Raw genomic sequence first — 20111 nt, forward strand, 5'->3', positions numbered from 1 at the left:
ACAGCATGGCCCTCCCTCCACAAAGCCCTTCCGGAGGCTTCTCCCGGGCACTCGGAGCTCACGGCTCTGGCACGAGGCTGATTTGGCTGAGCACCATTCACTTACGAGTCTGAAAAGGCCCTTTGTGGAAACGCAGCAGGCTGCACGCTGGGATTCGTTAACTTTTCTGTGGGTGAGCTCTGCTTCAGGATAAAAAGAGAACGGGGGGCCCCTGGGGGGCTCAATCAGTTAAGCGCCCAGCTCTCGGTTTCGGCTCAGGCCATCATCGCGCGGTTCGTGGGTTCGAGCCCCGCGTCCGGCTCTGCACGGATGGTGCGGGAGCCTGCTTGGGATTCTCCCTCTCTCTTCCCTCCCTCTCCCTCTCTCTGACCTTCCCGTGACTCTCTCTCAAGACAAATAACCTTAAGAAAAAGAAAAAAAAAAAAAGAACAAGGATTGGTTTACAACGAAAACAAACGTCATCTGGAATAAAAGGGCAAAAAGTAAATCCCGCCTCCTGCAAATCTGCAGGCGAGCGAGTCTCATCGGCTCGACTGAAAACGCCGCGTGACAGCGAGCCTCGAGGGAGCCGGCGTGCCCCCGGCCCTGGCGGCCCCTCCGCGCCCTCTGGCTGCGGACGACCCCGAGACCGCGTCACCGTCCGTCTGACCCACCACGTGAGACGGCGCTGTGACCAGCCACAGGACTTCCTCTTTGTGATGACGTACAACAGTGAGGGGCGGTCTGTCCGGTTCTTTCTAGAACAAGAGAGCGGTGACACGAGATCGTTTCTTGCCTGGCGTCGTGGCCTTCTGTCCACCTGGGTCTGGTGGCACGTCACATCCTGAGGACACCTCCGCCTGCGCCATCGGCACGGAACGCGGGTGGAGTGTCCTGACGGCCCCAACACGGGAGCCGCGCAGAGGACAGGGGCTTCGCGCCCCCGGCTGGCGACACACACCCGCCCCCACCCCACTTCCGGGGAAGCGGCTTCAATGCTGTTGCCGCGTCTCTGCAGCCAAGGAAGGTTTTCCCGACACACGCCTGTCACAGCCTCGCGCCTGCGTGCGGGCCTGGACTGTGGCGTTTACGCATCGCTTCCCTCCACTGTTCACGCCGCTGTAAGGACCCACCGGCGCCATCGAGGAGACAGCAAGGCGCCCCGAGCTGCTGAGAAAAGACGCCACCCTGGGCACGACCTGCTTCTCCACCGACGCGGACGGACGCGAGCAGAAACGCAGCCACAGCCTTCCACGCGCCACACGCTCCGACACAAAGACGTTCAGACCCCATCCCACGGAAGGAGCCGGCACCGATCATCGAAGGCGACGCAAGTTCATTCCAAAGGGAAAGTTTCTTTCAGCAAACGCTTTCCCGTCCGAGTGACAACCACAGTTGCAAATGCAGCCAAGGACCGACTTGAGAGCCCCCCCCCCACTCCCGCCCCCTCCGCCTCACTGAGGGCAGCTCGGGGGTTGCAAGACCGGACCAGACACGGCCCTGGTGTGGCACACTGAGGACACGGGGCCGACGGGCCCAAGGGCACCTGTACACACACACATCTGTACCCACAACACTCGTGCACGCCTGCGTATGGACGCGAGATAAACGTCACCACGGGACTCACCCACTCCAGTGTCATTTATCTCAAACATCCACCCTCTCGGGCCCCCGGGGACTCTGTGTCAAGACCAAGAACTTAAACTTCGCACGTTCCATCATTTGCTCAACGCTTTCGTTACAAAATTAAGTTCTCTACAGGCAGACGAGTGGCAATACGAGACGTACATTTGCACGGTAAGAATTTACAACAGGACGCAAGCCCCAGAAGGGCTTTGGCGAGCGTGAAACATTCACAGAGCTACCAGTGCAATCCTAGAAACTGAAAAACAACGCTTGCCACATCGGGCCCAAAGAGACGAAAATCTCGACCGCAAAACGCATCCCGTGTGTCCGAAACTTTCCATAGTAAAAACTCCCGCCACACCATTCAGCGCACAAAGAACCCAGAGGGCGCCTACCGGCCCTTTAAGCACACACGTCGGCTGCCGTGACCGACAGAGCATGCCCACGATGGTCAGGGCACCCCAGAGGCTGACTCGCCACACCGAGAGATCCTGAACTTTCCCAGAAGTCTGGCGGGAACGACCGCCCAGCTCTCCGCCGGGAGCACCCCTGCGTCTCCGTCGAGAACAATCCCACCCCACTCGCTCCGCGCAGCCACGTCGAAACCGGCGGCGACGCGGTCGCACGTTTTGACTTCGTAAAGGAAGCAGCTGGGAGGCCTCCCCACCCGACGGGCCAGAAGGAGGTGCTTTTCGAGAAGCGTGTTGGTCAACTAACGACGCGAAACTCCTCAAAGACGCCGACCCACAGAAGGAGCCACGACACCCTCACACGTGTGTGATTACTAAAAAGCAAATTAATTACTTTATTACATCTCGGTGCTTTCTTAAAATAAATAGGATAAGAGAATATCGAACATACAGCGAGAAGCACAGGAGAACAAGTTCACTCAGGACCCTTTCAGAGCACTCGGCTTGCGGCCCAGGCGGCCTCCACCACCCACTCGCAGGACGCGGCTGCCGCGGACACGGTACTTACAGACGAATCTTCGGAAGACGGGGGCGCAGACGGGGGAAGCGGGAGGGAGGCCCACAGGCCCCCCCTCGGGCTCTGTAGCCTGCTCCCTCCTCCCTGAGGCACGGGGCTCACTTACCTCGTACTCCACCCACAGTTAGGGAGCAGCTACGTTTGCCTAACTTTTCCTACGGATCTTCGGCGTCTCTACAGTTCAACACAGATTCAAGTAACACTCCCAAGAAGACATGTGCAAAACTAACGTGACTCCGGAATCTTCTGTCAGTCGGGTCAAGGCTCAGAGCAGCTGGTCCATCACACGGCGTCAGGCCTGCAACCACGCGACGGCCAGGCAGAGGGGAGCCGCGGCGCACACCCGGCGGGGCGAAAGGCCGGTCTCCCGGGAGCGTCTGGTCCGGAGAAGCGTTAGCGACACGACCGTCTGGACCAACGTGAAGAGAACCCAAAGCCGCTCCACCGCAAATGACCACTTACGCCGCTTTTAAAGGCCCAACGAACAAGATCATCGATCTGGACGAGGAGCCGCGCACTCCTCTCGGGGCCTACTGCTCTTCAGAACAAGAATCAAGACAAGTCACGGAGCGATACGGCCGCCAAAGGGACCGTCGGCCTAGCGCGTCACCTCTCAAGAGAAACATGCTCAGAATGAACACTGGTCTACTGTACCAAAATCTGTCTTTATTAAAGTGAACAAATCGTCAGAGCGCAATCCCAAACTCCGGGAGCGATGGCGGTCACCTGCTCCGCTCGTCTATTTCCAATGAGGCGAAGGCCGGCTGATGGCACCACTCACCGTCCTCATGATTGCGTGGCAGAAAACCATCACGTCTGTAAACGTCATCTTAGTAGGAGACAGACTTTGCAGATTTCAGTGCTTTTAGTGAACTGGGGTTTTCAGTAAACGTTTTCTGAGCAGCAAAGAACAAGAATTTTTTTCAGAAATCTTAGAACTGGATATAAACATTGGCAGTAGACACAATCAATAAATATCATACAGTTTCTCAAACGAACAAGGTTCCCCCAACTTGAATTCCTTTCCTAACGACATTCAAACACCCTGACCCGAGACCGAGCCTCAGCCCTGTGACCCCCACGGGATTACGGCCGGCCGGCACGAGGGGGGGCGGGGGGGGGGGGGCGGGTCACGTGCAAAAGGGGTCGGGGTAGGAGGTGAGAAAGAGAAGACCGCTTTCCATTCACACCGAGGAGAACTTCAAGTAAAGGGATCCACTGCCCGGAGACCTCGCGACACGCGCGCCCCACGTCCGGCCCCACGTGGCCGGTGGTGGCCGCGAGCCACCCGACACGGCGCCTCCTCCCCCTCCTCGCCCCACCTGGCACCCGGTGCGTGTGGGGGGCGCCGCCGGGGAGGCTTTTCTTTTGTCAACCGAAGCCTCTCTGAAAAAGGTCCGCGACTCCGCACGCTTCGTACCAAACGAACGAAAATAATAAATATCGATCCCGTCCACGCATCCCGCAGGCCGCCCCGCCGGCGCCGGTGTCATTTACGAGTCTGGGTCTTCTTTGGCACCGCGGGCCGCTTGGGCTGCCACAGGTGGTTATGAATAGTGAGGGCGTCCACGCTGACGGACATGGTTTTGGCCGGGATCAGGTTAAACTGTTTCCGGTCTGAGCTGTACTTATACAGTTTGTCAACCATCTTCTTGGCGATGCTCTTTGGCCCCGTGCCGGCTAGCTTGCAGATTTCTTCGGTGTCGGGGTAGTAGCAATAAAGTGCTCGGAACTGGCAGCCCGCGTCCCGGAACAGTATGATGTAGTGGTTGGCGTCACACTTCTCCAGCTCCTGCGTTGGGGAGCAGAGGAAAAGAGACAGGGACATGAAGGCCACGCCCAACAGTCACCGCCGCCACAGCGCCCCCGCGGGTGCCCTGCCGACGCCCGGCCCCAGCCCTCCCGCCCCGACAGCCAGCGCGGCAGGCGTCACAGGCCACGGAGACTCAGGTCGGGCTACGCGAGAAAAAATGCTTTTACGACGGAGCGAAGAGCCACACACGGTAGGAGCCACCCGAGAAACGCAAATCAAAACCATGCGGGACGCCAAGGATGCCCCCGGGGGGGCCACAGCCTAACGGGAAGGTGGCCGCAGGTGCCGCTGCGGGTGTGAAGCTGGGACCTCCCGCTGCCCACCGGGGACCGGAACTCACGTAGGCGGCTGCTCCCAACGCCGCGGTCACAGCGGGCCACGGCACTTCCGGTCTGAGGTGGCACCCGGGACGCGGAAGCACCCACGCCGGCACACCCGCAAGCGCACACGCACGCCCGCCGGCACGCCTCGCACAACAGCACCGTCAGAACCGTCAGGAAGGCGCGGACGGCTGAATGGCCTGTTACTGGCGCGGCTACACGCCCCAGGGCCGAGAGCCACAGGAGGAGGGGAGCCCTCACCCGCACCCTGACATGGAGGGGCAGAACCACAAGGCTCTGGGAAAAAGGCCCCAAAAGGCCGCCCGGCGAGGGGTTCCCTTCCGCGAAACGACCAGGAGACGCGCGTCCAGCGGCGGAGGGCGGGCCGGTGGGAGCGGGGCCGGAGAGCGGCCAAGCGGGACAGGTTCTCTCTGCGCTCCCACCGCGTGGTGCCGGGGCCACCGCTCCGCCCACGGACGGGAACCCACGGAGCCCACAGACGGGGTGTGTGTGTGTGTGTGTGGTGTGCAAGGGACACCTCAGTGACGCCGCCAGGAGCAGGAACCGGACGAAAGCGGCACTGCGGGTCCTCGTGACAGCGTCTGGCCCGCGGTGCTCTGAACTAAGCGTCCTGTGTCGCTGACGTTTGTGAACGGATCCTCCTCATGCCTGGAAAGACCCATTTCGACGCTGTGCCCTCTCGCTTCCCAAGCCCCAGTCCCGGGGCTCCCGAGACCCGACCAGGGGGCTCCGAGGTCACCGCCCTCCAACGGCAGCTACCGGGTTCCGCCTTGACCCCGCCCCCCCCCCCCCCACAGCGTGCAGCGGGCCTTTCCAGAGGCAACGTCACGGTGTCCCCAGAACACGCTGCCTGCGGAAGCAGACAAGGACCCAGGAACTTGAAGGATTTGTAAAACCGTGAAACGGCGCCATTGTTCTTCCTGATCATTTTTTGCTTTAGAGACTTATTTTTCTGAAACACACATTGCTTTCGTCACAGCACGCAGGCTTGTCGTTAACTCAGAATAACACACAAATACGTATTTTAAAAGACTAACCGGGGAAAAGAGACTCCAACTCAACAGAAATCGTGTGGAAACACACACGCCGCTGGATGCACCTCCAGACACGGCCCCTGGGGGCAGCCAGTCCCACCAGCGCCCTTTCGAGTCCCCACTCCCACCCTTGCTCCCCTCACGTCCGTGCTTGGCCCGCAGCCAACGTGGCTTTCGGAAGGCAGGTTGTCCAGGGTCCTCTGCCCACAGACGCCCCGTGGGAGCTTCCTGGTGCCCTCTGCCCTCCCCTGAGCTCCTCCGGCCCAGTGGCTCGCTCCCACCTGCCTGTGGCATCCTTCACTAACCCGCTGCCCGGCCCCCCAGGCTCACCACCTCCTCACCTACGGCACGGGCCACGCGTGGCCACCACCTGCTGCTGCAAACGACTTTATGGGGACAGAGCCACGCTCGTCCGTCCACACACAGTCTGTGGTGGGATTCACACTATGACATCGTGCTGAGCCCCACAGAGCAGGAACCATTTCCTGTCTGGCCTCTTAGGGAAGAAGCCGAGACTCCTCCATCAAGGGCCGCCTCATACCCTAGAATGCCAGCCGCACAGCCGGGACCTGTAAGTTTGCTCCCGGATGGACCCTCAGCACCTGGACCAGCATGAGACATCAAAGGAAAGGCACGCCCAGCCCCACACGGTGCAGAAGGCGTGGCTCACTCCACACTGAACACCAGTCAGGCTAAGGGCACGTAAGTCCTAACCTTGACTCTCTACTTCCAAATGCCTTCCGCGTCGTTCTTGCTGAGACCACCCCCTCTCACCTTTAAAACAACCAAGGCCCAGGGCCCCTGGGTGGCTCAGTTGGTTGAGTGTCCAACGCGATTTTGGCTCAGGTCGCGATCCCAGGGTCATGAGATCGAGCCCTGAGGCGGGCTGCGAGCACAGAGCCTGCCTGGGTCTCTCTCTCTCCCCCTCTGCCCCTCCCCCTGCTCGAGCTCTCCCTTGCTCTCTCTCTCAAAATAAAATACAAAACCCAAGGCCCAGCAGCGTTCTCGCGGCAGATGTGACGAGTGTTGCCCGTAGGAAGGTGGCGGTCAGCGCAACTCTCACCACCGAACTTCCACCCGTGCGGTGACCTGAGCGGACACTGAGCTGCTCCTGCCGCCGGGCGCCCCTCCACCCTGAGGACACCCCTGCCGCCTCCTCCTGGCTCCATCCACCCATCCGCCACCACCGTGGCCAAGGCCATCAGCGTGCACAAGCTCCGCTCCCCCCGCTACCTACAATCACGCTGTCCCCCGCTGGTGCGCGACGTCCACCCGCTCTCCCCCCGGCTCCCCGCCGCACGGCCCTGCCTGAGCCTCCGGCTCTGTCCCATGTGCAAGGCCCTCCGGCGCGGCTCGTCCGAAGCCTGCTCTTCCTCGCGCCGCCCCCGCCCCCGCGCCACAGAGGCCGTGCAGATGGCTCCCGTGCGACGGCGCGCTCTCCCACGCCCCAGCACCCGGGCCCGGGGGACTCAGCAGCAGGGCGGCTCAGAGTCACAGCAAGCAACCGCCCTCAGCACGACTAAGTGCTGTTTTAGGAAGAACCCTTAACTTACAAATACCCTTCGTTTTACACAAAGACTCAGCGGTTGGTAACGCTGTGTGCCAACTGAACTTCAATAAAAAATTCAGAAACCTTAGTGCTGACGTTTGACACTTGCCTCTAATATGGAATTCTTGTGAGGCTCGTTCACTTTCCCAGCCAGACAGCAGTGAGAGATGGCGTTGTGAATAATCGGCTTGTTTGATTTGCTACTAGGCTCCTTGAACAGCTTGGGACCTGTCAAACAGGCAAGACCCACGACGTTAATCCCCGAAGATGCGCTCCAGGCGCACATGCACCAGAACCGACGGTCTCCCAGAGCCAAGCGGCAGCCAGCCTCCGTCAGCAAGGTCCAGCCACCCCAAATCTGTTCGGAAGAATTCTCAACGACAAACTAAGAAAAAGATTAAAGTGGCTGTTAGTCTGTCCCCTTCTACTTTCTCTTTGATCCAAAAAAAAAAGAAAAAGGAAATAGTAGGTTTTAAATTCTGAGGCTCCCCAGGACACAACACTCGTCGCAGGGCCGCGGGGACAGAAAGGCGCGTCACCCGCCACTGGGGTGGCCGGGGCCCAGCACGGCCCGCCCCACCCGGGCAAGGAGGTGCCCGTGCTCTCCACGGGGGGCGAGGCCGTTACCTGTGTACTCGGCCACGGAGGCGAGAGAGGACGCAGCGGACGCGGTTTCCCAGTCTCTGTCTGTGCTCCTGCTGGGGTTACGGCTCAGCGTGGGCAAGGCTTCCAGGGACTCAACTCTGCCGAAGGAAAGGGCGATGGGACAGGGATGGTCACAGGCACCCCCTGGCGCCCCCATCCACACGGGCTGGTGGAACCCAGCCCCCCCACCATCGGTGCAGGGAAATCCGAGGTGGAGACTTCCGGCAACGCGGGGGCGGGGAGGTGCCTGTCTGTCCGCTCCGCCCTGGGGATCACGACTGTAAGCCTGGGCCAAATACAAAAGCCCGACACCTCAGGTGTGAGAGAGTGATGAGAACAGACCCGCTAGAGGGACATCGGCCTCCACCAGAGGTCCGCCCGAAGGCTCCACCCCGGCAGCCGCACCGGGTCCCGCTGGCTCGGGAAGCTGGAGGACAAAGTCTGGGACACCGGTGCTGCCGACACTTGAGGGACGAGGCCTCGGACAGGGAGGAGGGAGGGAACACCGAGGGCTCAGTGCAAAACCCCGGGTCTCAACAACTCTGATCCCTGAGCCGTGTCCCCCAGGGCAGTGTCCACCCAGCACAGCGGAAGCCGGTGGCACCGAGGCTGCGTGAGCTGCTCGCAGAGGAGCAGGGGCTCAAGTCTAAAGCCGGCCCCGGCGACTGACCATTAGAACAAAACCCCGACTGGGATCTGGAGTCCCCGAGATGTGCCCTCCCCGAGGCCCGGGTGACAGGAAGCTACCAGACACATGACGAGCAAGAACAAGGTGGCCACAGCCAGGAGAGGACGCTCACGGGGAGGACAAGAGGAGACAACAACACATGCAGACGAAGGGACGAGGCAACGGCAGTGGTTACTGACGCCCCTGAGCAAACGGTGGGATCGACAGTCACCAGCATCTTCTCCCAGATCCCTTCTTAAGCACAAAGGAGTTGCCCGGGGCCAGCAGGACCCCTGCCCCCGCTGCCGGAACGGCCCAGTAAGGACACGCCTGACAGGCCGTGCCAAGAAACACACGCTCGCCAAAAACGCACAGCCTGAAGCTCGTCGGGGGTGGGGGAATCCTCGCTGGGGGCGGCCCGAGACAGCCGGCCTAGACTGTCAGAAGCATCAAGGTCAAGGGAGGGAGAGGAGGGCAGAGGCCGGTCTGGCCTAAGGAGGCACAGGATTCACGTGACGAGCGGTCCCAGCAGGGTCCTCGGCCCTCAAGGATGCCATGGGACGGCTGGTGACCACAGACGGGGGCTGTGGGCCCCAGGGAAGCGCTATCCAGGAACTGTGGGTATCTGGGGACACGTCCTCGTTCACAGGGAAAGACACGTGGCTAAAGTCAAGGCTACAGAGCAAAAGGGCTCCAGCTCGGCGGCAGCAGCAGCCGGCCGCGGAGAGATCGCCCCAGAACCACCGCACGCAACCCGCCGCCCCGCGCTCCGCTCCCCCTTACCGCTGGGAAGGCGTGCCCCCCGAGTGCACGCTCTCGGGCTCGGTGGTGGCCGCGGAGGCCAGGGACAGGCTGGAGCCCGACTGGGCGCGGCTCAGGTGATCAGCTGGCGAGACAAGGGAGCTGCTGCGAGGCCCGCTGGGGGCCGCCCCGCCCGCCGCAGCTGCCCTGCCCGCCCCGCCTGCTTACGGGTGGAGGAGCACTTGGTCCCCGAGTCGCTGCACGACTCCTCCCGGTGGACGGACTTGGGCCGCGGCTTCCGGGGCTTGGCCTTCGGCTTCCCCAGCCCCTGCTCCTCCAAGATCTGCTGCTGCTTCCTGCGCAAATACTCCTGCTTGATGAGCTCCCGCCGCGCCTTCTCCTCCTCCTTCCGGATGCGCTCTTCCTCGGCTTTGCGCCTTCGGGACACACGCTCCCCTCAGGCGTGGGCGGCGGCCACCTCGCCTGGTGTCCGACACCCCGTGCCCCGGCCCCCCTGCATCCAACTCTCCGCGCCCCCGCACCCCGCCCCCCTGCATCCGACACCCCGTGCCCCTGCCCCCCTCGCCCTGCCCCATGTCCCCGCATCCCCGCATCCAACACCCCGTGCCCCCACACTCCTGCATCTGACACTCCACGTCCCCACACCCCACACTCCGTGCCCCTGCACCCCTGCATCCTACACTCTGTGCCTCCCACACCCCACATCCCTGTGCCCCACACGCCGCATCTCTGTGCTCTGCACCCCTGCGACCCGCACCCCCACATCCCACACTTTGTGCCTCCGCAAGCCTCACCCCTGCATCCAACACTCTGTGCCCCTGCACCCCTGCATCCGATTCTCCATGCCCCCCCACACCCCACAACCCTGTGCCCTGTACCCCTGCGACCCACACCCCCATGTCCCTCACCCTGTGCCTCCGCATCCCACACCCCTGCATCGAACAGTCTGTGCCCCACACGCCCACATCCGACACTCCACGCCCCTGCACCCCACGCCCCCACACCTGCACCCGCCTCCCCCAGTGGACACCCGGCACCCCTGCGGAGCCACGCGACCCCAGGGTGAGCACTGACAGCTCAGGGATGTTGTGCTGAATGAGAGGGATGAGTCCCAGAAGTGCCTCAGCCAGAGCTTGGCCTTGGGGCTGGGCGGGGGAGGCTGGGGCGTGGCAGCAAGGAAGGCGGGCGGACCCGGCAGACGGCAGGAGCGGGGCAGGGCAGGGGGGGGGCAGGGGCGGGCGCCAGCTTACCGGGCCTCGTCTCTCTTGAGCTCCACCTCCGCCTCCAGCTGCTGCTTCCGCATCCGCGCCTCCTCGGCCTTACGCTGCTGCTTCAGGAGGAAGGCCGCCCGCTTCTTGGCGAGCTCGTCCTCCGCCTTCTGCTCATCCTACGGAGCAGACAGCGCTCATCACACCGAGGGACACGGCCCTCCAGGCGCCCGCATGCACGTGTGCACGGAGAACACGCGTGTCCACCGTTCTCCCTGATGAATTAGCGGGGGTTCACAGACGCTAAGATACAAACGGAAACCAGTCCCAGAAACAGCCCCAACCTGGAGCGCCTAGGGGACTCAGGTCACAATCTCCAGGTCTGTGAGTTCGAGTCCTACACTGGGCTCTGGGCTGACAGCTGGGAGCCTGGAACCTGCTTCAGATTCTGTGTTTCCCTCTCTCTCTGCCCCTCCCCCGCTCACGCAGTGTGTGTGTGTGTGTCTCTCTCTCTCTCTCTCAAAAATAAACAAACATTTAAAAACAAAACAAAAAAAAGAAACAGCCCCAACCGGCCACCTTCCTCAATGTCTCCTACTGAAGCCACTTTAGCCGCACGGCTGTGCCCCGGGTTTCCACACAGTGAGCTGACACCCAGATCGATATGCGTTCATTTACAGTTTAAAAGCATTAAAAACCAAACCCTGCTTCTTGCTTTTGGGAAAAGAGAAATCCTGTGCCCTGTGGGAGAAAGACCGTGAAAACAGAAAGGACTCCCCACCGTCCGTCTCTCTCCTCCACCTAAGGAAACACTATGAGAAGCAGAGACAGAAACAAAGCCCCCGGGGAACGTGCCTCCGCCCGCCGTGGCTCTGACACGTGCAGGTCACACGGGATCCCCGAGTCGGGGCCCAGGGCAGCAGCCTCACCGGCACGCGGCCCCGATCGCACCTACAGGCCCTGCCCCGCGTGCTTCCAGCAGAGTCGGGTCCTCGCGACATGGGGTGGGGGGCTCGGATCCCTCCCTGGCCCTTCGGGGGGCGGTGGGGGAGGTCCGCCGGCCCCGCTCTGAGCGTACGGTCCTGACCCGCCAGCTGAGAAGATGCCGGGAGCAGTTTACCTTGAAGAAGAAGCCGACCCCCGGCTTCTGGTCGCCTTCACCGGCGAGGTCCACGGCGCTCTGAGGGCCCTCCGTCTCCCCGTCCTCGTCAGGGGCCTTCAGGTCCGAGAGGTCCACCTCGATGAGACTGGCCTTGCCTCTGGGGGCCTCATCCACAGGGACGTTCTCCTTCCCTGAGACCGAGGGGCAGCCGAGCCCCACCTCCTTCACGCCGCTTTCCAGAACTTCTTTGAGGCTCATCTGTTCGGACAGAATATTTGCGTCTTTGGAAGAAGACAAGACAAGAGTCCGCTGGTTGTGCTCATCGTGGAGCCGGTAGCTGTCAAAGAAGTACTTCTCGGGAGGGTCACCGCCAGGCTCTGCAACCCCGTCCCAGCCCGGGTCGGAGGGGGTGCGGGGCGGGCAGGGCCGCAGGTGCGGGAGGCTCTCCACGCTGGGCGTCGGGGTCTTGCTGCGGGAGGAGGCCTGCCGGTCCTTGGGGACTTTCAGCTCGGCCGGCCTCCCGGAGCGGGAATTCCGAGCCTGGCCGAGACGAGGAGGTTTGCGGTGAGCGGCCGTCCCGGGCGGGGAGAGCGGCTCCACGAAGTGGATGGCCGCGCGCACCTGCTGGTCCGGGCCGCCGTGCTTGGGGCCCGGGGCCGGGGCCGGGGCCGCGGGCGGCTTCATGAGCAGCTGCTCCTGCTGCTGCGAGATCCTCAGGATGGCCTGCTGCAGCGTGCTGATGGTCTCGTTCAGCTTCTCGATGGACAGGTCGCACTCGCTCGCGTCCACCGCCTGGCCGGCGTCCTCCAGCAGCGCGGCGGACAGCGCCCGGCCCTTCTCCAGCTCGTGCGGCGCGGCCGGGGCCGTCGCCTTATGCTGCAGGAAGACCGGGCTCTCGGCGTCCACGTCCGGAGACTGCAGGGCGCCTTCCCTCCCCTCCTCCTTCGCGGCCAGCTCCTCCGTCCCGGAGGCCCCGTCGAAGTCCTCCCCGTCGTGCCGCGCACGCTCGCCCGCCGGGCGTCCGGGCTGGCGCGGCGGGGCGGCGCCGTCCGCCTTCCCCTTCTTGACCACGTGCAGGAAGGCGGCCTTGCCCAGCTTCAGCCGCTGCCGCGCGGACAGGGCCTCCACCTCCCTCTTCTGCGCCTCGATGGCCCTGCGCTTCTCCTCCAGCTGCATGTGCAGCTGCACCAGCTCGGAGGCCAGGAGGCTGGCGTGGTCCGCGCTCGGCCCGCCCGGGCTCTGCTCCCGCCGCTGCTTCCACGTGGTCAGCGGGGCCGGGCAGCTCTCCGAGGCGTCCGGCGTGGTCTTCTGGGAGCTGCTGGTGCTGGACCTGGTCTCGCAGCTGTTGAGCCTCTGGAGCTTCCGCTCCGCGAAGCTCGTCATCTTCACGCTGCCGCTGGCCGCGGAGACGCCGCTGACCTGGGACACGGCGCTCAGACAGGGGCTCGAGCGGCCGCTGGCGTCGTCCTTGTCCTCGTGCTCCCTCACCTTCATGTCCTCCTGCAGCTTCGCCGACTCCTCCTCGCCGACGTACCCGGCCATCACCACGGGGTGGTCCTCGCCGACCAAGTCCTGCTCGGCTTCCTCCAGGTCTGCGACGTCAGAGTCCGAGTCCTGCCTCAGCACGGCCCACGGCTCGGGGTCGTGGGCGCCGGGGCTCCTGGCACAGCTGATGCAGAACCTGCCCTCCGCGTCGTCAGCGGCCCTGGCCACGTGGAGAAAGAAGCCGTCGGCAGACTGTCCCCGGGGTGACGGATCGAAATCGCTCACCGCCTGCGGCCCCGTCTCAGCGGGCACGGGGTCCACGCCCGCGGGAGGTTCCGGACAGGAGATCGGGGTGAAAGTCCTGGTCGGGTCACGGCCGCCGTGACTGCTGGGCGCCCTCTTGCGCACCAGGGGCTGGTGGCCCTCGCTGGGTCTCTTAGAGGCGAAGCTCCGTGGCCGCCCCTCTCCACACTCGTCCTCCTTGGCGATCGCCTGCTTCTCCTTGGCCGGCCTAAGCACGGCCGGCATCAAGGGCTCCAGGAAGAAAGTCTCAGGCTTCCTTTCTAGGGTGTCCGCCAATCTCTGGGGAGACCTGGCACTTGCCGGCAGGCCCCGGTCGCCACCATGGGGAGCCACGTCCGTTCTGATGACGGCCACGAGCTCTTCATCCTCGATGTGGACGTCGTTCAGGAGGCTTTTGCCATCGGTCTTCAGCGCTGCGGGCTGGGGCTGGTTCTGCGGAGTCAGGTTAATGACACTGGATGCCAGGCTATCCTTGCTGATGGAGCGGGCCAGGCTGACACTGTCACCGGAGCCGGGGTCCAGGTCACAGCTGGCAGCGTGATGGAGAGCAAAGGGCGCTGGCTGAGACACAGGCCTGCAACGTGGGGAAAGAGCCTGTTGGACACGCCACCGTCTATTCGAGAAGGGGACTCAAACACACGGAGAGACAAGGCACTAGTTACGAAAAGAGAGCACCGGCCTTACGTCTAGGGGATTTAAGCAAACCCTTCCCCAGAGCAGAGGACAACAGAGACCAGCTCAAGTCCGGCAGTTCCCAAACACTTAGGGGAACACTCGGTTTGCGCATGAAGAGGTCCCGGGACCTCTTTGTGCCCTTAAAAGCTGCCGAGGCCCTCAAAGAGTCTTCATCATACGCTCACTGAGTGCTCGCTCCGGCAGCACAGAAGCTAGTATTATATATCGATACCAATGTTTACGGTGCTAACGTTAGAGCTGAAACATTTCAAAAACAAAAAAGATTATGGCCAGAAAGCCATCCCGTGAGGTATGACCGTATTTTCTGAACTGGAAAAGCTTATGTGGAGTGAAACACTCTCGTGATCCTCTCTGCCGTCTGCCTCGGGATTCGATCTGTCACAAGAATGACAAAAACCGAGGAGAGGACACCCCAGCACCGTGAGGAAACGGTTCTGAGCCACGGACCCCCTGGGTGGGTCTCGGCGAGCCCAGCGGCCCCTGGACCCCCTCCGGAGAAGGGCAAGGTTAACCTGATGAACGTTTCACACAGAAACTTCCTTGAAACACAGAGTTCACCTGTTTTGTTTTTCTGGCCATGCTACTGCTGCACCTCGTGGCTGGCCATCCACTCGGGTTAAAGAATTGGACCGGTGTCGCTGATCTGCAGGGAGGAGGAAGCAGGGCGTTTGGTATTAAGCAGCTGACTTCGTAGCATCTCAAATTCTTGCAACCTAATACGGAAATTTCTCAAGGAAACGCACCGTAATTCAGTATACCAGAACTGCCCAAGAAAAACAATGACAACCACAATACAGCCTTCAAGAGTTTCAGTAAGTAACACATGACTTAGTATTTAGTCCAAATCATGACATGAGACCATCGGACCTCTAACTCAACATCCATACGTGCAAGTCCTTGCTTATTAGGTACGACAGAACAATTTTCTGTATGCTTCACGTAATTAATGATACTTTCACCAGGGGTGCCCGGGTGGCTCAGTGGTTGGGCAGCTGACTTCGGCTCAGGTCATGATCTCCCGGCTTGCGGGCTCGAGCCCCGTGTTGGGCTCTGTGCTGACAGCTCAGAGCCTGGAGCCTGCCTTGGACTCTGTGTACCTCCCTCTCTCTGCCCCTCCCCCAATCGTGCTCCGTCTCTCAAAAATAAATAAGTGTTTAAAAAAAAAATGATACTTTCACCATAAAGACTATACATTCTAGGAAATATCCACACAAATTAAAATTTTCCGGACTAGAATGACCAAATCAGAGTAGGAATATCCCCCCGAGGACCATCACCTAATGCATAGGCTGCAGGAGGAGGGACAAAAGACCAAGGCAGGTGCAGGGGACGTGTGCTCTTACCAGGAAGGCCCTCCCCCTGCGCGGTCTTCTGCTGTCTCTGTCTCAGAGGCAGTAAAGGGTGTGACGGGCTAAAGGCAGAGGCGCCTTTCCCCCTGAATGGGAAAGAACAGGAAAAGAGAATCACCAGTGTATCAGTCTTCAAGTTCAATGGCAAATGTATGTAATAAACCACAGAGAATAAACCACAGACAGAATCATGAATCACGGCAACATACGAGAAAATCACAGGTTCTTTGGGAAAAGTTAATTATTATAAAAATTAGCCAAGAGTACCAAGATAAATATCCCAAAAGTGCCACTCGGGGACACAGTGGCTTGTGCAGACCCTCCCCTGCCTGGGGCTGCCGGAAGCAGAAGGCAAGCGGGGGGAGGCCTCCCATGGCCAACCCCCCCCCCCCCACTTTCCCCATCACCCCTGCAGAACACGAACTGCGATTCTGAGTGCAAACTAACTGGACAAGAGAAGTGGACGGGGACTCACAGGTGCTCGGGCTCCTCGGGGTGCAGGCGGTGCCTGTGGCCGCCTTCGGCTGGCAGGGCAGCGGGGGGCTGCAAGTCGGCCGGGCTCGCCGCCGCGGGGCTGCCCAGGAAGCTGCGCTTGGTGGCATTGGAGATGGGAACGGGAGGCCGACTACTCTTGTGGTGCGACACCGTTTTAGCTGCACAAATGGCAATTTACAGAAACGTCCGTGTTATTCGCAGTTACCGAAAACATTAGCAAGAAGCACCTAAAAAATGAAACGTCCCGCAGACTTCTCCCAAAACAAGACGACTGCCGAAAGTGAAAGCTGCAACACCGGCAGGGCGGGAACCAGCCGGCGGCCCCGACCACTAGCAGGGACACAGAGCCTCAGCCCAGAACCAGGGGTCCGGTGGTCAGGGGCACCCCAGGTCACCCACCCAAGTAAAACACAAACCACCACATCCCACAGCTCTCAGGGGGAGGAGGGTTCTAGACGTGGCACGCTTTGACCTGGGGGCACACCCCGCCCGAGTGGCACACGGGCTCCGAAGGGGGTGCAGAGCAGCCAAGGGCCCCTCCACAGGCACCGCCACGCGGACTACAGGTCCCAGTGGGAGACACGCAGAGGCGGACGCTGGGCCCCTGCAGCCCCACGACGCCTGCTGACAGAAGAGAAGCCCAGGCCCGCTTAACAGGTGGGGCAACTCTGAACGCGGACAGATGCCGCAGGCTGCGGCCAGCCGGCCTGTCGTCAGCCCCGCCACGCAGGCACGGTGCGCCCGCGCACGAAGGGGCCGGGGCAGGGCTGCACCTACATGGGGAGGCGAAAGGCAGGCTCCCCCGGGGCCGGCACAGAGCCCCTCAGAGGGACCGGTCCCCGAGAAGCCAGATGCCCACGTGGTGGCACGTCAAGTCTCTCAGACCCGCCGTGGGAGGACCAGTGACTCACCGAAGCAGACGGACACACGTCCCGCCTCGAGTCCGCCTTCCCGTCCGCAGGGCTCAGCCACGCCTGTAGCCGAAAGCGGCCAGCAGGTGCCCACGCCACCCACGTGATGCCAGGGACGTGCCTTACAGCAGAGAGGCGCCGGGGTGGGCCGGTGACCCGTGAACCCCGCCGTGCCCCCTTTCCCTGCCCTGCTGCCTCCAAGCCTCCCTCCCGCTGTGTCTGAAAAACCACCACCATCCTTCGGAGGGCAGCCCTTCCAGGCCAGAGCGCGCGTCGTCACCACACCCTGCAGCGAAACGCCACGAGTTTGCCCATCTCCGCCTCCAGCGCCGGCCCTGCTCCCAGGCGATGCTCAACACCTCGGGGTGAAACCCCAGGGGGGCGGGGGCGGTCGGAGACTCCCGGGAAGGCACTCAGGGTCCGGTGCACAGAGAGGGGTCATGCGCAGCACGCGACCTCACAGGACACAGTGGGAAGGAGAGCAAATGGGCAGGGACCAGGACGAGGCCCTCTGCAGAGGCAGAACAGGCGACCAGCCTCTCAAGCAAGAGATGATGCTAAGGTTCTTGAGCTGGGGAAGCCAGTGACAAGGACAGGGAAATGTACCCGCATTCTTCCCCAAGCCCTGGCACCGTTCGAGTAGCCTGCGGCCAACACGGCGGGGACATGTGTCGGTCACCGTTCCGTTACCGATTAGGCGAAGCATCTCTGCGTGCATTTGCTGGGCATTTGGAGCGCCGCTTTATGGAAGTACCTGTGCAAGTCTTTTGCTTTTTTTCTGTTTGTTTGTTTTTTTTTCTCATTGGTATGAACAAGCTTTTTATACGATCTGGGTACTGAGTATACGCTCTGGGTACAGGTATCTGTTGTAAGTTCTAGGAGTGTCTTTTCCCCTTTATAGCTAGTTTTCTTTTTTTTAACTCTTTATCTCCCTTCAATGAAAACAAAGTCTCAATTTTAAGGTGTCTGTGTTACTAACTGTTTCCTTTGTGGCTTTTTAGATTCTTTCTATGGAATCGCAAGGACACGAACACATTCTTCCATACTGTCTTTTTTTTCCTTTTTAATGTGTATTTACTCTTGAGAGAGAGAGAAACAGAGCTGGAGCAGGGGAGGGGCAGAGAGAGAGGGAGACCCAGAATCCAAAGCAGGCTCCAGGCTCCGAGCTGGCAGCACAGAGCCTGATGCGGGGCTCGAACTCACGAGCCGTGAGAACGTGACCTGAGCCAAAGTCGGACTTAACTGAGCTTAACCGACGGAGCCACCCAGGCACCCTTCCATACTATCTTCTGAAGTCCTTACAGATTTGTCCTACCCCGTGGCAAACACAGTTTTTTCTGCCCCACAGACAAGACTAGAGCCGCATTCTTCCCAACCGAGGAGGCCAATCACTCTCCGGACGAGCCGGATTCTGATCTTACGGGACAAGCACAGACCCAGAGCGGCACGCTGGGAAAAGCTCTAGGACACGATGCGAGAGCTGCAGACACGCAGCTATGAGGACAGCGCAGGTCTCTGTATTCCCAGAGGAAGCCACGTAAACGCCACTGACGATGACAAGGCGGAGACCCGCCAAGGGCGCCTCTGGAGCACTGTATTCGGCATCTCTGGGAGGAAACGGCCATCGATTCCCAGAAGGTTTTCACTCACCATCTTTCAGTTCCTGAACATCCCTGGGCTGAACGAAATCTGGTTTGACATTCTCAAACCACCAGAAGAGCTCGGCAATAAAAACCATAACGTTCGGCTGAAAGAAAACAAACAAAAACAGGGACACGGTAAACAGTTCATTCATCGATGGTTTTAAAAAATGTGTCTTTAATAATTCATGATTACCTTCAACACTAAGGGAGCATACAGCATGTCTTCTAAGGTGAGATAAAAGCATTTGTTAAGATACTCATTCGAGAACTCCCTCAGAAGCCGAATATTATACAGACTGTCAGCCATCGACGTTACCTCCTTCAAGCATATATCTGACGGGCAAAGAGAAAACTACAGTTTATCAGACACACGCTGCTTCACAAGTGTGTTTGCATTTACATCTGTATATATACGTGTGTGTGTGTATGTATGTGTGTATATATAGACACACACACACACGTGTATATATACACACAATTTGAAACGGAAACATTTTAAATGAAGGGAATAGTGATGTTTAAAAAAATAACATTAAGACATTTAAACACTGTAATAAGTAGAACAAGTAACAAGAAACACAGAAAAGAAAGTAAGCACTCAAGAAAAAGACCGGAGAATCTCTAGGGTCTGAATTTAGTTGTTAACATCTAAAAAAGCATACCAGAAACTTTGAGATCTTAAGCCTGCGGTTCCAGAATGGAGAGTACCGTCACTTTTCAGTTTATAAAGGACATTGCTGCATAAAGCTGTTAACATTTTACCAAGTTTCTTGCACCAGCTGGACCCCTTGCATGAGGTCATCTCCACTGGGGGGGGGGGGGCAGGCTACCCAAGGAGTAGTCCAGAATACCACTGTTCCCCCCAAACCAGGAGACGACGCGTAGCACAGGTCTCCCTCCATGAAAGAGGCTGGGGACGGCTGGTCGGCGGCATCTGGGGCGCTGCTCTGCAGGCTGGTGGCGCCCCCACCGGACCAGCACCGCCAGACAGCCTCGCGCAGCTCAGACTAAAACTGAAGGAGCCGTGCAGATGACTTGAGAGAACTCTGCCTGCCAATACACGTAAGTAAGAAAAGAACCGATTTAAAAATAATTTTTTAAAATAATTTTATTCTTCAGAAGAAATCACCGGGAAGAGTTCAGAAGCACAGATTACATTTGCGGTGCCCCAAATTCACGACGATGAAGTCAGTCCTCCGCCGCGTCCTGCACGATCAACACAAAACAGTGTTCTAAGCGGACTGACCATGCACTGACACGGCTAACGGGCGGAGTGACTCCGCGCCCGGGCACCGCTAACAGCTGCTTCCTTACTTTATGCTCTGATTATGAAACATTACAGACATCGGGATCAGACTCCCAAGGATCGTCCGCTCAGACGGAAGCGTTAACACCACACCTTATCTGATTCAGATCTCTTCCTTCAGCAATGAGACGGCACAGCACCCGCACCCCCACGGCAAGGCTCTCCTCCGCCGGAGACCGCTTCCCGCTCGCGGTCCGCGCGGCCACGGAC

At 60.2% G+C, this 20111-nt stretch overlaps 1 protein-coding gene across 6 annotated transcripts in view; it reads right to left on the bottom strand.

Annotated features, from left to right (window-relative positions):
- Positions 1 to 3238: 3238 nt before the first annotated feature.
- CAMSAP1 (calmodulin regulated spectrin associated protein 1) overlaps positions 3239 to 20111 on the bottom strand; it is a 58430-nt gene continuing 41557 nt past the window's right edge. For 4 of the 6 annotated variants that reach the window (XM_045043414.1, XM_023243054.2, XM_045043416.1 and 1 more), the window contains 12 exons: positions 18789 to 18928; positions 18603 to 18699; positions 16022 to 16199; positions 15541 to 15632; positions 14756 to 14840; positions 11732 to 14075; positions 10654 to 10790; positions 9611 to 9819; positions 9425 to 9527; positions 7957 to 8072; positions 7439 to 7557; positions 3239 to 4384 (listed from right to left, as the gene is read on the bottom strand). In XM_045043414.1, the coding sequence (XP_044899349.1) occupies positions 4082 to 4384; positions 7439 to 7557; positions 7957 to 8072; positions 9425 to 9527; positions 9611 to 9819; positions 10654 to 10790; positions 11732 to 14075; positions 14756 to 14840; positions 15541 to 15632; positions 16022 to 16199; positions 18603 to 18699; positions 18789 to 18928 (3923 nt within the window). In that variant the 3' untranslated portion in view covers positions 3239 to 4081. The remainder of the gene's footprint in view (positions 4385 to 7438; positions 7558 to 7956; positions 8073 to 9424; positions 9528 to 9610; positions 9820 to 10653; positions 10791 to 11731; positions 14076 to 14755; positions 14841 to 15540; positions 15633 to 16021; positions 16200 to 18602; positions 18700 to 18788; positions 18929 to 20111) is intronic. The other 2 variants (XR_006589041.1, XR_006589040.1) reach the window with 2 other exon arrangements.

The sequence above is a fragment of the Felis catus genome, chromosome D4 (genome assembly GCF_018350175.1).
Source record: "Felis catus isolate Fca126 chromosome D4, F.catus_Fca126_mat1.0, whole genome shotgun sequence".
Lineage (NCBI taxonomy): Eukaryota > Metazoa > Chordata > Mammalia > Carnivora > Felidae > Felis > Felis catus.